The following is a 13550-nucleotide window of genomic DNA, read 5'->3' as shown; positions in this document are numbered from 1 at the left end:
GGTTACGCAGTTCATATGAAGGAATCTTATGAAAACTTGAAACGTTTACTTCAAGCCATTAAATATTACGATTTTCAGTGGCTCATTTGTGGTGACCTTAAAGTAATAGCATTGTTGCTAGGTATGCAGTTAGGGTATACAAAGTATTGTTGCTTTATATGTGAATGGGACAGTAGAGATCGTGGATCTCATTACCGCACAAGTGATTGGAGTACCAGAGAAACTCTTCAGCCGGGAGTGAAAAATGTGCAGCATGAACCACTGGTAGATCGTAACCGAATTTTGCTTCCCCCTCTACATATTAAATTAGGTCTTATGAAAAGTTTTGTTACAAGCATGAACCAAGAGGATGAGGCCTATAAGTACCTAAGAGGACAATTCCCTCGATTAAGTGATGCCAAAGTTAAAGAGGGTGTTTTCATATGGCCACAGATTAGGCAACTATTCGAAGATCACAAGTTCGACGAAATTCTCCAAGGTGAGGAGAAAGCTGCGTGGGAAAGCTTGAAGAGTGTTTGCTCACAGTTCTAGGGAAGACACCGAGCAACAAATTACAAACAACTGGTAGCAAAGTTGTTATTGTGCTACGAAAATCTTGGTTCCAATATGTCTCTGAAACTCCACTTTCTTCATTCACATCTAGACAATCTAGACTAGATTGTGGAGCAGTAAGTGACGAACATGGTGAGCGTTTCCATCAAGATATTGCAACCATGGAGAAGAGATATGAGGGAAAGTGGAGCTCTAACATATTGGCCGACTACTGTTGGACTATTGCAAGGGATGCTCCAGATGTGACCTACAAAAGGCAAGCCAAGCGAAGACGCTCAAAATAAAATAAACATAATCCTGTACAAGGGATTACTTGAAACTTTTGTCTACATTGCAGTGTGGTTCTTCCACAAAAAGGTATTTGTACATATTTTTCATGTTTTGATGTTAATACTGATTTTTATTACGGAATTGTTAATGTTTAACTTGACCACGTTACTTTATTTTCTGTATCGCTGTGAAAATGGTATTTGCGTAATTTTGAAAAAGGAAGTACAAGGGTATAGAAAGCTATAGGTTAGGGTACTTCTTAACTCCCCAGCTTATCACATCACAGTGAACATACTTTCGATCAAAATTTGTTGAACAGTGTAATTAATAATTTTATATCTGAAATGGAAGAGGTTTGGGTTCTAAGACATATTGTACCAATTTCTTCTATACGCCCATTTCAATGGTACCTCATTGTTCAATGTTATTGCGGTCGACTTTACATTTCGAACTCTGGTGAAATCTTTTGCGAAAAGGTTTACAGTGACTTTACACGACATAACGATTTACGATTATTTTGTCTAACTCCATTACTTATAACAGTAAAATGATGAAGGCTCGAAAATCATCCATTTACACGACCATTTGTAACTAAATATTTTTATAACAAAATTTAATATTGCCTAAATATGGTATACATTAAACAACAAGAACGCAAACATTAAAAAAAAAAAAAAAAAAAAAAAAAAACAAAAAAAAAACTTTTCTACACTATAGAATTCAAGTACAACACATTTATTTGATTACTGGAATTCTGATTTTAATACTTCCTCAAAGTTTATTTCTCAAAACTTACAAAATTTAATAAGGCACAGATATTCCTGACAAAAAAAAAAAAAAAAAAAAAGGTCGAGTCCGGCTACTTAGTAGTCTTTCTGCAAATTTTGGTGAAGAACTCATTAGGTATTGGATTGTGAATTTAAACTTTTGTGCGGCTTATACATTATATTTGTTAATTTGTGTGAAAAAAAATACTACCATGGGAAAGCCTTATTTAAATAATAACGCACTAACTAAAAACCTTACCTGCAGGTTTGTGAACAAACTCGCCCATATCCTTTCCTCCTTCCACCATAGTATCCTTATCTTCGCCATCACTTTTTGATGCGTCTAATTTCGCCGCTGGAGTTTCATCCACTTGTAACGGTTTAAGTCCTAACCGTAATCGTATTTTATTTGTTTCTTCGATGCTGAGGGAATTATCCGACCGAGAAGAAATGGTCGGGGGTGGAGGAGTTTCAGGTCGAATGGATATTCGAGGTGGTGGTGGAGTTGATAATGGAGGTGGAAGTGGTAGTTCTCCATCTGTATCTGTAACGATCAATACAACGAAAGAATTTAACTTTTATTCAAGAACTGAAAAATATTTTCTTTAAATATTTTAAAAATGGTAATAGTAATCACTTACACACCCACACTCTCATGCATTTACATATAATGTACATTGGTTCACACAATTTGAATTTATTTCCTCACCTTAGTCGAACTTACACGTTTCAGTGTAAGTTGTCCACACTTGATTTCACTGAAACTACTTCATACAAGGAACAATTTACAGAGTAAGTAGAGAATTAGTAATATCCATATTTAAATATGTAGATAAAAACTCAAATTAAGTAGATGCTGAAGTCAGAAGGTAGACAGCTAAACAAATTTTAGCTGTAAGAGAAGATTCAGGAAAATCTATTTAACTTACAACAAAATTATTTTTATTCATATCTGTGAGCCTTCTTTCCCTTCTTATTCGATGATCTATTTAGCGAAAGGATTCATAGTGTTCCATTTTTCAATGTGTATAATTATTTTCATTTTCCATTCCCGCTTTAAGATTAATCTGTTTCGAATATTTTATATATATATATGACATGTATTCTAAAGATACAAAAAACAAACCTGCATTGCAATAAGCTTGTTTGTGTATTAAAGTTTATCATGCTTTTTAGCATCGAGGCCACATGATATGTGGACCTATGGTTAAAAATGGGATACGAACCACAGTAATGCGTTCAAATTTCAATGCTATCCATCGCGAAACGAACTCAGAATAATGTGTATCACGCGATACGCAGCGGAAAGTGCACATTCGAAGAATATACTTGATAGAAGATAGCAACGATTCAAAACAGTAACTTTCCAAGACTGACACTTGTAATTTTTTTTCTGCAGTGTGATGGTGTGGTTAAATTTATTAAACAAACAAACAAACAAATATTCGCATTTCTCATTGTCCAATCTTATTGGGGTCGACTTTATATTTCGAAGTCTGGTGAAATCTTTTGTGAAAACGTTTACAGTGACTTTACACGACATAACGATTTAACGATTCTTTTGTCTAACTCCATTATGACAATAAAATGATGAAGGCTCGAAAATCATTCATTTACATGACCATAACCTGACACCATGCTGAGCTACAACGACGTCCTGTCCACAGCAGCCACAAAGAAAGAATTTTAAAAAAATCATCTTTTTATAAAGAATTCCGACACAGTTCAAAATGTGAAATTGGTTTCTTGCTCTAAAATGCAAACGAAGGACATACAGGTTCTGGTACAATTCTATTTATTTTGTTGGGAGTTAACCGTTTTTTTTTTTACCGATATTTTATAAAACGGGTAATGTATGACTACGACGTTGCTTGGATAACATAAAGAAGTCTGTAATGTACTCCAGGTTGTTACAGAAGAATATAACACGAAAGCAATTTCGAGCAATATTTCACTTATGTCTCTTTTAAAGAAGTTTGGAGAAATTTTAAAATGTACTTGAGAATGAAGTACTATGTCTGCTAATGTAAAATTTAACAAGTTCAAGCGTTTGAAGATGGTTCCTGACGCGGTAAATGTCGCAAAATGTAGACTAAAAGCAGAGGACAAACATACACAGAAAATCCTACTTTTCTGGATTCTAGCAAGGGTGAAACTCAAATCAATGGTCTTGACCACGTAAAGAAAGCGTTGCTACAAATGAAGCTCACGAATTAACAGAGAATCAAAAGCAAATATAATGTAGTGTATGAGATCGTTACTATAATGTCATTTCTATTTTTTAACTAAAATATTATAATAATTCTTTCATAATAACTATCACATATATAGGAGGTGGAAAAAAATATGAAAACACCCAATGAAATGCATACATGATATTGAAGTTTTTTCATAGCGGAGTGTGTAGGTGTTGCTGCCGTGTTTGCCTAATTCAACCACCTGTATAGTCTCCTTAACACATGGCAAGATTAATTTCTAATCGAGACAGTATTCTGTGCATTTGCGATGGAATCAGAGCTGACGGAATTTCAATGGGTCTAAATTGTTGGAGCTAGGTTTGTGGGCGCCTCAGTAAGCAAGATAGAGGAAGTGTTTGGTATATCACAAGGAGACCAAGATTATGTCGGCATACAGTAAGACTAGAAAACCCGCATCGCACAAGCACAAGTGTAGACGAAGAAGTGTTTTAAGTGAGAGAGACTAACAAATACTGCGCAGGGTTGAGATAAAAATAACAACAAGTCGACAGTAGCAAAAAAGACAGCCGAAGTGAATATCGTGCTTAAAAACACTATCAGCACCGAAACAGTACGAAGCTAACTTCATAACCAAGGTATGTATTGATGAGCCACCAGTTCCAAACCTCTCATCACGCAGACAAATGCTCCGAATAGGGTAATGTGATGTCAAACTTATAAAACCTGGATGTTCCAGCACTGAAAGAAGGCTATTTGGTCATATGAGTCAATATTTATACTATTTTCAACTCTGACTGAATTTAAGTCTGGAGAACGCCATGCCAAGCTTACAATCTAGATTGTTTGCTACCATGCGTGAAACCTGGCGATGGTTCCGTCATGATATGGGCAGCCATATTGTGGTATTCTGCTGGATCCATCATTCCCCTGCAAAGTCACCTCACTGCAAGCGACTACGTGACCATTTTGAGCAAACAGATCCATTCCATGGTGCAATGTCTGTTCCCTGCCTGGTGATACTGTTTTCCAACATGACAACGCCCCTGATCACACATGCAATGGCCTTCCCAATTTCTTGATCTCAATATTGTTGTGGTCAGTGTTGGAGAGAAATGTTCAAGCACGCTATCCACTACATCATCACTAAGAGACTTTGTACAATTTTACAAGAAGAATGATAGAAGATTCCCCCGAATACTATACAGGATTTGTATTTATACATCCCAAGAAGACTGAAAGTAAGTCTGAGTGTCAAAAGTCGTCCTTCACTATATTGAGTGTCAAAAGTCGCCCTTCACTATATCAGTCTCAGGTAGGTGCTTTTTGTTGGGTGTATCTATATTTTTGTCCAACTCCTGTAGCATCAATAATTGTCTACTGCCATGTATTTTTGAATCAGACAAGGAAACCGTTGCTTTTGAAACAATGCTAAGTCATCAGTGCTTTAACCCGTCAACGTCCAGTGTCATCTACATGTGACACTCATTTAAAGGTGTCTGCTTCCTCGTACAATACGTCGACTTCGAAACTTTTTTGTGTGCTGATGCAACATACTGTACATAGGTAAGTAGCTGGTGCTACTGTGATTCACTAGGACCCTATGGTAAACAAGAATTTCCATCTATATGTCATTGGAATGTAGAAGTTCGCATTTGTGAGCCCGTAAGAGGCTATAATGTCGTCTAAAAGGTACGTACACATCTTAAATATCGTATATGTAATATAGAAAGATACATAATGTATTACAATGTCAATTTGTGTTTATTGATTACGATTTTGTGTTCCAAAATTACATTTGTAATTAGGGTGTCACCTACAGATGAAACCGGGCATTGTACGTTGCCAAATACGTAGGTCTTCAGTATTACCCTGGTTACGGTTGATTTTGGAGCAGGAAATAATACTACATTTAGCCGGAGCAACCACATTTATGTTCTCTCTTGCAAGACAGATCTAGGCATGTTAAGCAGTGACAGATCTAGAAAAGTATGTGGAAGGAGTTTATCCGAAAGTTTATATATATATATAAACCTCGGAATCGGGAGGGTATAAACCTTATAAGCATAGGAAAGACTAACAGATATTTGGTTTCTTTAGAAAACCGAACTTTTGGGGAGCTTCATTCTAAATGTTTCGCGTTAATCGATCACTAATGTTAACTATCGAGAGATATTTGGGTATATTTTCATGATTTTATTTTCATTAGAGTATTTATTTCTTATTTTCTAGATTGCAACTCCACGAAATCCAACTAAACAGCAGATCCACTGAAAACCGTTGCGATTCGATTATAAGATGTAGTCATTGGCTACTCGTATTGGATATTTGATTTCATTCAAGCCATACTAAGATGCTAAATATTCACAACTTCTGCAGCAGAAGAAATTGGGTTAGATCCGTCTGTAATTTTGGAAATGACAAGATGTTTATCAGAATCACTGGCTCGATACAATCTCTACTTTGACAATTATTTACAACGCTTCCATTATTGTCACTACTTACTACAAAAGGATTTGGAGGTACAGGATCAATCAAAGAAAATCGTTTGCAGGACTGTCCGGTAGAGATTTCAAAGTCTCTGAAACAAGAGAAAAGGGAATGCTTTTCCTGCAAGACAACATAAGACATAATTGTTGCAAAACGGCATGACAATAATACGTGTAGTGGCGTTAGTGTCAAATTGTCGCAGTGATATTCCGCTGTGCAAGGTACCTCGAATTGGGTCTGTCGATGAAAAAAAGACAAAAATAACAGTCGACTGTCCCGCCATTATACAGAAATACAACGCATATTTGGGTGGTGTCGATAAGTTCGACCACAATGATGCTTCGATGAGAATATCAGTGCGTGAGAAGAAATGGTGGTATCTACTTCTTTGCATTTGGCACTGATGCGACCTGTCAGAATGCATGGTTGCTAATGAGGGAAACTAGGGAGGAAATATAAGCTACGGTGAACTTAGCAGATAATTTGTTCAAGTATACTGTAACATGTTAGGACAGTCTTCCGCACAGATAGTAGCTTGTAGAAGTTCCATGGAGGTACGTGTTCCCCAAGAACTTGGACTCAATTCTGATCGATATCAACATGAACGTAAGAGTTGTACGCAGCGGCGATGTGCTAATTGTCACAAATCCAATGTTGGTTTGCACGTTCATTGCTGGTATGATTATCACGTCAAAAGGTACGTGTGTCTGTAGAAAAATTACAGAAAATTCATTTTATAATGTGTATTGTGATGTACTACCAATGATCTCAATAGATTAAAAAAAAAAAAAAAAAACTATTTTGATAAGGTGGTTTGAGTCCGAATTTTTGGCTTCAAAAATTGGATTTTCGGTACTGAACAAACACGAATAAATTCAAATCAGCTATACATAAAAAAATGAAATCGATGTTGTATGTTGCCTTTTCCCGACGAAATGGCTGAACCGTTTGTAATAAATTTTTCAACGTCGACTAATTTTAATTTCTATGGGACTTGCATTAACGTTGTACGACAACCATTAGGCTATCCACTCTATTCAAATTTTTCATTGTTGCACTATTGCCCTATTGCCTTATTAACAATTCATTTTTATTTGGTTTATTAATATTCTTTTTAGATGTTTTGCAATTTTCAGTTAACTTTCTTTTAGCTGATTCCAGAGAAACGAGTTCAAGAAAGCTAGTAATTTATAAACTGTAAAATACGCTCTGCAAACAAGAACACAAACGTCCTATTATTGACAAATCGCTGCTTGATTTATTTATTTATTTTTTTTTAAGTACTATACATAAATGAATTTCCACTTACGCATATTTTAACTTTCTAAATATTAGAAATTAAAAGTGGAGTACGTTCAATTCTGTGCACGAATATCTGACAAACAGTAAAAACCTGACTGAAGCATTATAACCATTAAAGTATTATGACATCATTAATGGACCACTTGCCGCATATTCAAAAATTTTCACGTACTATAGTCTTCACTAAGCTCTCCTTGCCATCAAACCTCTTTCTACCCCTCATGCTGTATCTTGTATCAAAAATACTTTAATGCTGTTTGTACTAATTTGTATTATGTTTAAGGATCAAGATTAAGTCTGATATTGTCACTGAACATATGAGAATAGAAAGTGCAAAAAGAAGGTGATGAGAAATCAAATTATATATTGCAGATATGTCGACGATTGTTTAGGGATATGGAAAGCAACGAAGAGATAATTGGAGCAGTTCGTACGAAGAACTGAGAATGAGGAAAACGAAATAACGTTAGAAGTGGAAGAAAAGAGTACAATCAACTTCCTTGACATAACAAAGGAAAGAAGGAGCTTTAAAATGAAGTGGTATAGAAAAGAATGCTTGGCGGATGTGTATTACCACATTAGTGACGAATATGAAGGAACTACGAAGAATTATAATTAGCTTACCTCTGTAGGCACACTAATTATAATTCACTGATATATATCCTATAGAATCTATCACCAAGAAATAACTACCAGGATCATGGAGAAAATGATAGAACTGATAAATAGCAAAGAAGGTGTCTCATGAAGGCAATGATATATTGCTGAAACTACAACAGACTAGTATTAATAAATGTATGTTTTTATTTTTATTCAATCATATTCAGCTACAACTGTCGATACGGACTTTTTTTTTTTTCTTTCAATTTGACATTCTATGTTTTGGTGTTGTTTCCAGCTAAATTCATGAGATGTTAAACTGAGACAAACCCTGTAAGGCAAGCACAGCGAACTCCGTATTAGCAAACTAAATGCAGTATTCTGTATTTTTGTATCGAACTGGTCTAAACACAGTTTGGACACACAATAAGGCTATTTCATTTCATTTCAGAACTTTGATTTAATTTGGTATATGCATATAACCATATTGTAGCAGTGTACGTAGATACTGAAAAATCCAAAGATATGAAGGTAAACAAGGTAGGTAAAAACTTGGCTCTTCGACTCAAGGGAAGAAGATTTAACAAAGGCACCAGGAGTTAAATAGACGCAGAAATAATCGTTCCACAAAATAATGAAAACACAAAAAAAACTTTTAAATCATTATATTATACATAAAACCGTATTAAGCAAAAAATGAAGAAGTAAAGAGCAATCATTTAATACCCAAACAACAAGTAATCGTTTGTCTACCTCTTGTATGAAGAATGAAAAGACTGCGGTGCACTATTACTAATGTATGTACGCAATAAAAGGGATGAAGTAGTAGTAAATGTAAATTAATAAAATATTTAGTGTCTCATATAATCCCTCTAGATTAAAGGATGTTCGTAATAAATACAGAGACAGGGTACCCCAATGACACATAAACACGAAAAAAATCACATAATGCTGTCCACCACAAGATTACGAGGTCAGATTGAATAGGGGATTTACTCTTCGTTCAAGGAGTCTTCTACACTAAACTGCCGTGTCGCCTGAACATCCGATGTGTTCCAAATAATAACAATATTTGAACAGATTTCCATTTTCGTCACGCGAAATATGATTTTTGCCTAACTACGTATTTTTGCACTAACTACGAATAGACAGCGAAAGTTTAGATCAATGCTTATTGTTTTCTTCTTTAGTAACACTACTAAAGTTGTATGTACTATCTTGTATAAACAATAATAAAACAACCTTGGCAACCACCACTCCTGAAAAGCCATATTCCATCCATTGATGAAACTAAATTAGACACACATGAGTCGTCTTTAACGAAAGCGGAAATATTGTCTTTTAAAGAAAGACTGTTGGTGGCAAGAGTATTTTGAACAGGACTGACTGCATGTTTCATGCTCAATTGTGACCAAGACTGTGTTACTTTATATTTTGCCTTACAACACCCAGTTCGACGTTCATCATTATTATTATCATATACAGTAAGATCTCTCGTAACCGGCACTTTTGTATTCTTTGTCAATTAGCCTCTAGCAGCCAGTCCAAAACGAACGCTTCACACAATAGCTTATTCTAAGTGGCTCATTAGCTGAGGGAGATCACATGGATTTTTTTGTGTTTCGCGACCGAACTCGTGCCAACATATTCCACTCTCAAATAGTTCAACGTATGACAACTATACAGAGTTTACAAAAGGGCATTTTAAAATCTTTCTTCATGTGGTGATCTCGTTCAAAATCTTCGGGGCTACTCCCGCAAAACAAAAGAAAAATGTTCTCACGCTTAAATTAAATCTAAAATTGCTGCAGGAATATCAAATTGGAAGTTGTTGGAAGTATATACAATAAACTCCGGTGCTGTATATAGTGTATATCCAATTATCCGGCAAAATCTTGCATCCGGTACATGACAAGTCCCGTTGTTTTCGGTTATAAGAGAACTTAATGTATTCTTAAAACAATCGGAACCAATCACGATTAAGCACAACGGACGAGAAACAAATCCTAAGATTTCCCGTAACAAAAAAGCAGTCATAGTTAATACACTTCTATACACACTTTTTTTCGCCCTCTATATGTGATTCTATTACAACAAACCTGATAGAAAAAATAAAAATTGGAAATTAACACTTAACTACAAAACATCTACTTCTTGACTACATTATCAAATTTGTCTTATTCTCACACAGTTGAATTTTCCCAAACCAAAGGGATACTATGTGAACACAAGAACTGCTATTGAAAAGCAAGCAGAGAGGAATCTGATAGAAAACGTGGTACTGAAGACAGTGCTTCTATGTTTCTAATACGAAATAATGAAGTTATTTCTTTTTCATTATATATATATATATATATATATATATATATATATATATTAAAACAAGACATGTATTAATATAAAACCATGTTTGTTGAAGTTGGACTGTAAAACTGTAAAATAAACATCATTGCTCACATAAAGAAATTAACTCACATGATTCTGTTTCCAGTGAGACAAATTTGAGTAGGTTTGCGTTCAATGAAATACTGATCCTTAGCCTTGATAAGAGCTTTACAAATTCCAGGCATTTGTTTGATTAATTCGTCCAATGTTTTCAAGCTATGCGACTCCAGTAGCTCTGAAGAGACCTCTGAATACTTTCAGTATTCATTGGCATCTGCTTATGGGTTGTCCTGTCAAACTCATCGTACAAGAGCTTAAAAAAGCTCAATAGATAACAAATCCGGTCATTGTGGCGACTACTCCATTTGTTGGTAATGTTAGAGTCTTATTTGTATCGCAGATAATTACTGCATAGCTTGGAAGAATGTTTGGGGTGATAATCATGTTGCAGCACAAAGTGACTGTCACAAATCCGCGTTCCTAATGGAATTCTATACTTCACTTAAAACATTGTAAAATACGTTTTTGCCCATTATTCCATTAATTCAAACTTAAATTATCAACTTGATAGTCTGTAGTGGCACTACCTTCTCCGTGCCTTGCTGTAAGTACTTCACGGTCAGAATGAAGTGCTCTTCGGGACGACGACGCACAAACTTCTAGTGTTGGAAGGCGAAAAGTTGGAATTTAGGTTGGTCCAGAATGCTCTCTTCCTCTGTTTATCGTTCCAGTCTTTATTTTTATTTTATCTTTTTATTTTTATTTTTATTTTTATTTTTTTTTTCGGCCCAACAGTATCATTTTGTAATGTTTCCTGCTTGAAGGAATGGTTTCTTTACCGCAATCCTACCACAAAGACCATAGATCTGAGGCGCTGGGCCACGGTCCTATTTGAAAGCGATTGGAAATGGCTCTTTTAGAGTTCTATTGGTTCTTCCGGATCGATAATATCTATTCCGTTTACTTGTTCTTCTAGTGAACTTGTCCTCAACAGAAGTTATTTTTGTACGATCAGTGCGCTTCCGTATAATATTCACACAATTTTGTGACTATCTTTCAAGAGTCCGACGCATTGCTCCGCCCGATCACTGAATGATTTTTCGCAGACTCTCTTCTATCAAGATAATCGCTTGAGCACGTGCTTCGACTCTTAGTTAACAGTTTCTCTTCCGCATTTTATAATATTTGTATGTTCTTCACACTATTTAACTGGTTCACGCGAATGAATTGCATGTCACAGATTTGCATCCAATTTTGCCCATATTATGACAAGATTTAATAGTGCATACACAACTGTTCGTTGAAGTAAAGAGACAACAACTGACATGGGTTCATATAACACCACAAGACTACACAAATTTGAGTGATTTGAGATGACCAAGACCATAACTAATTAACCCAACTGTGCCCAGGGGTCATGAAATAAAAAGTAATTTCTAGTACACATATTTTACTTTTTGTTATAATTGTAGTTTTCCACATATTTTGTAGGGTCTAATTGAATAACTGAATCTGCCACATGAACCGGGAGTTCATAAGTCCTCATATAAATAACACGGTTTTCTTGCAGTAATATAATCGTCCCTACAGTCGTAAAATAATTTATGTATTTTTCAGTAATAAATACAATGATTTTTGTTCTGTGGTTTGAGTGTTACATTAGAGAGTGTAATCTGTCACGTAAAACAATAAATATTTGGACATTAATATTATATACTCCGTGTTACTGCATGTAATCGTTAACTACCTCTTGGGCAAATATTTCGAGACGAGTTGTATGATTCATCATATCAATTGTTCCTTCTAAACATATCCAAATGGACAAATGGAAAAATCATATTTTTAAACAAAAATATAAATATTTCTAACTCTGCCTGTATAGTTTAAGTTTGCCTTAAGTTTAATTATATTTTAAGTACGTTTTCTAACATGTTATTTGTTGAGAGTTCAGATTTATGAAAAGAAAAATGAAATGAAATTTCTGAGTTTTAAGTCCCATGGTTATACCTGCTAGGCTAGAGACGGTGATGATGAGAAATGAATGAAATGGTGGAATGAAGAAAGTGAGAGGAAACGGAAGAACCCCGAGGAAACCCACGCACACGGAGATTTACGAAAAGAAGAATAAGCATATCTATCTTAAACATGGTATTTTACTGTCCGTATATCATTCGTGTAACTGATATAAGGCCATTCAAGAAATTAGTTTTTAAAAATTAGGTACTATTCTGAATGTTTGTTATCGCTATAAACAGTTCATGAATTTTGGCAAGAGCTCATGGAATTACATTGGACAATTTGGCCTCTAGCCAGGAAACTGTACACACTCTTTGTTATATATGGTACTGAAATATTAGTTCCTGGAGCAACTCGGTTTTCAAACACAGGTAGAAATGTTCCAAATTTAGTGCGAGCATCAAATGTTGGGTATATAGTAATTATAGGGCAAAGCAGAAGAAGAGGCTCAGTGTGTATTAACAAAACACGGATATTTACAAGAAATGTGGAGTGGCTTTACATGATAAGGCTTCATTTCATAGATGTGTGCAGATTTATAAACATTCAAACAGTTAGACAGACGACGAAATTATACCTGTATACAATGAAATACAATAAATTATTGATTGCATATGAACATAGTTTCACTTAACGATATTGTAGATAATTACAAAATCTAAAAACATACCTATTACAGTTTTTTTTAAGTGCATTTATGCGAACAAGTTGTTTTACAAGTTCGTATTGATGAAAAAAGTAATAATAAAACTCGCATTCTTAAGAGTTTATGTAATGTATTATTTGGAATGGTACGGAATTTGCCCAAAGGCCATTAATGACCCACTCACTTTTACGAGGTGAAAACTTGATAAAAACACCTGGTACTGAAATTTCACCACATTACAACCTAAAAGGAGTAGCATGTATAAAACTGAACAAAATTGGAGAAAAAAAAGTTATGGCACAAATGATCAAAGATCTAAACTGAAGT

At 35.0% G+C, this 13550-nt stretch overlaps 1 protein-coding gene across 2 annotated transcripts in view; it reads right to left on the bottom strand.

The window, feature by feature from the left end:
• The window catches only part of LOC145686117 (U4/U6.U5 tri-snRNP-associated protein 1), a 132652-nt gene that overhangs the window by 46839 nt on the left and 72263 nt on the right, over positions 1-13550 (bottom strand). For both annotated transcript variants that reach the window (XM_081759087.1, XM_081759088.1), the window contains one exon: positions 1849-2133. In XM_081759087.1, the coding sequence (XP_081615213.1) occupies positions 1849-2133 (285 nt within the window). The remainder of the gene's footprint in view (positions 1-1848; positions 2134-13550) is intronic.

Source organism: Thermobia domestica, chromosome 5, assembly GCF_964235325.1.
Source record: "Thermobia domestica chromosome 5, izTheDome1.hap1.1, whole genome shotgun sequence".
NCBI lineage: Eukaryota > Metazoa > Arthropoda > Insecta > Zygentoma > Lepismatidae > Thermobia > Thermobia domestica.
This window is presented reverse-complemented; position numbering and strand designations above follow the sequence as displayed.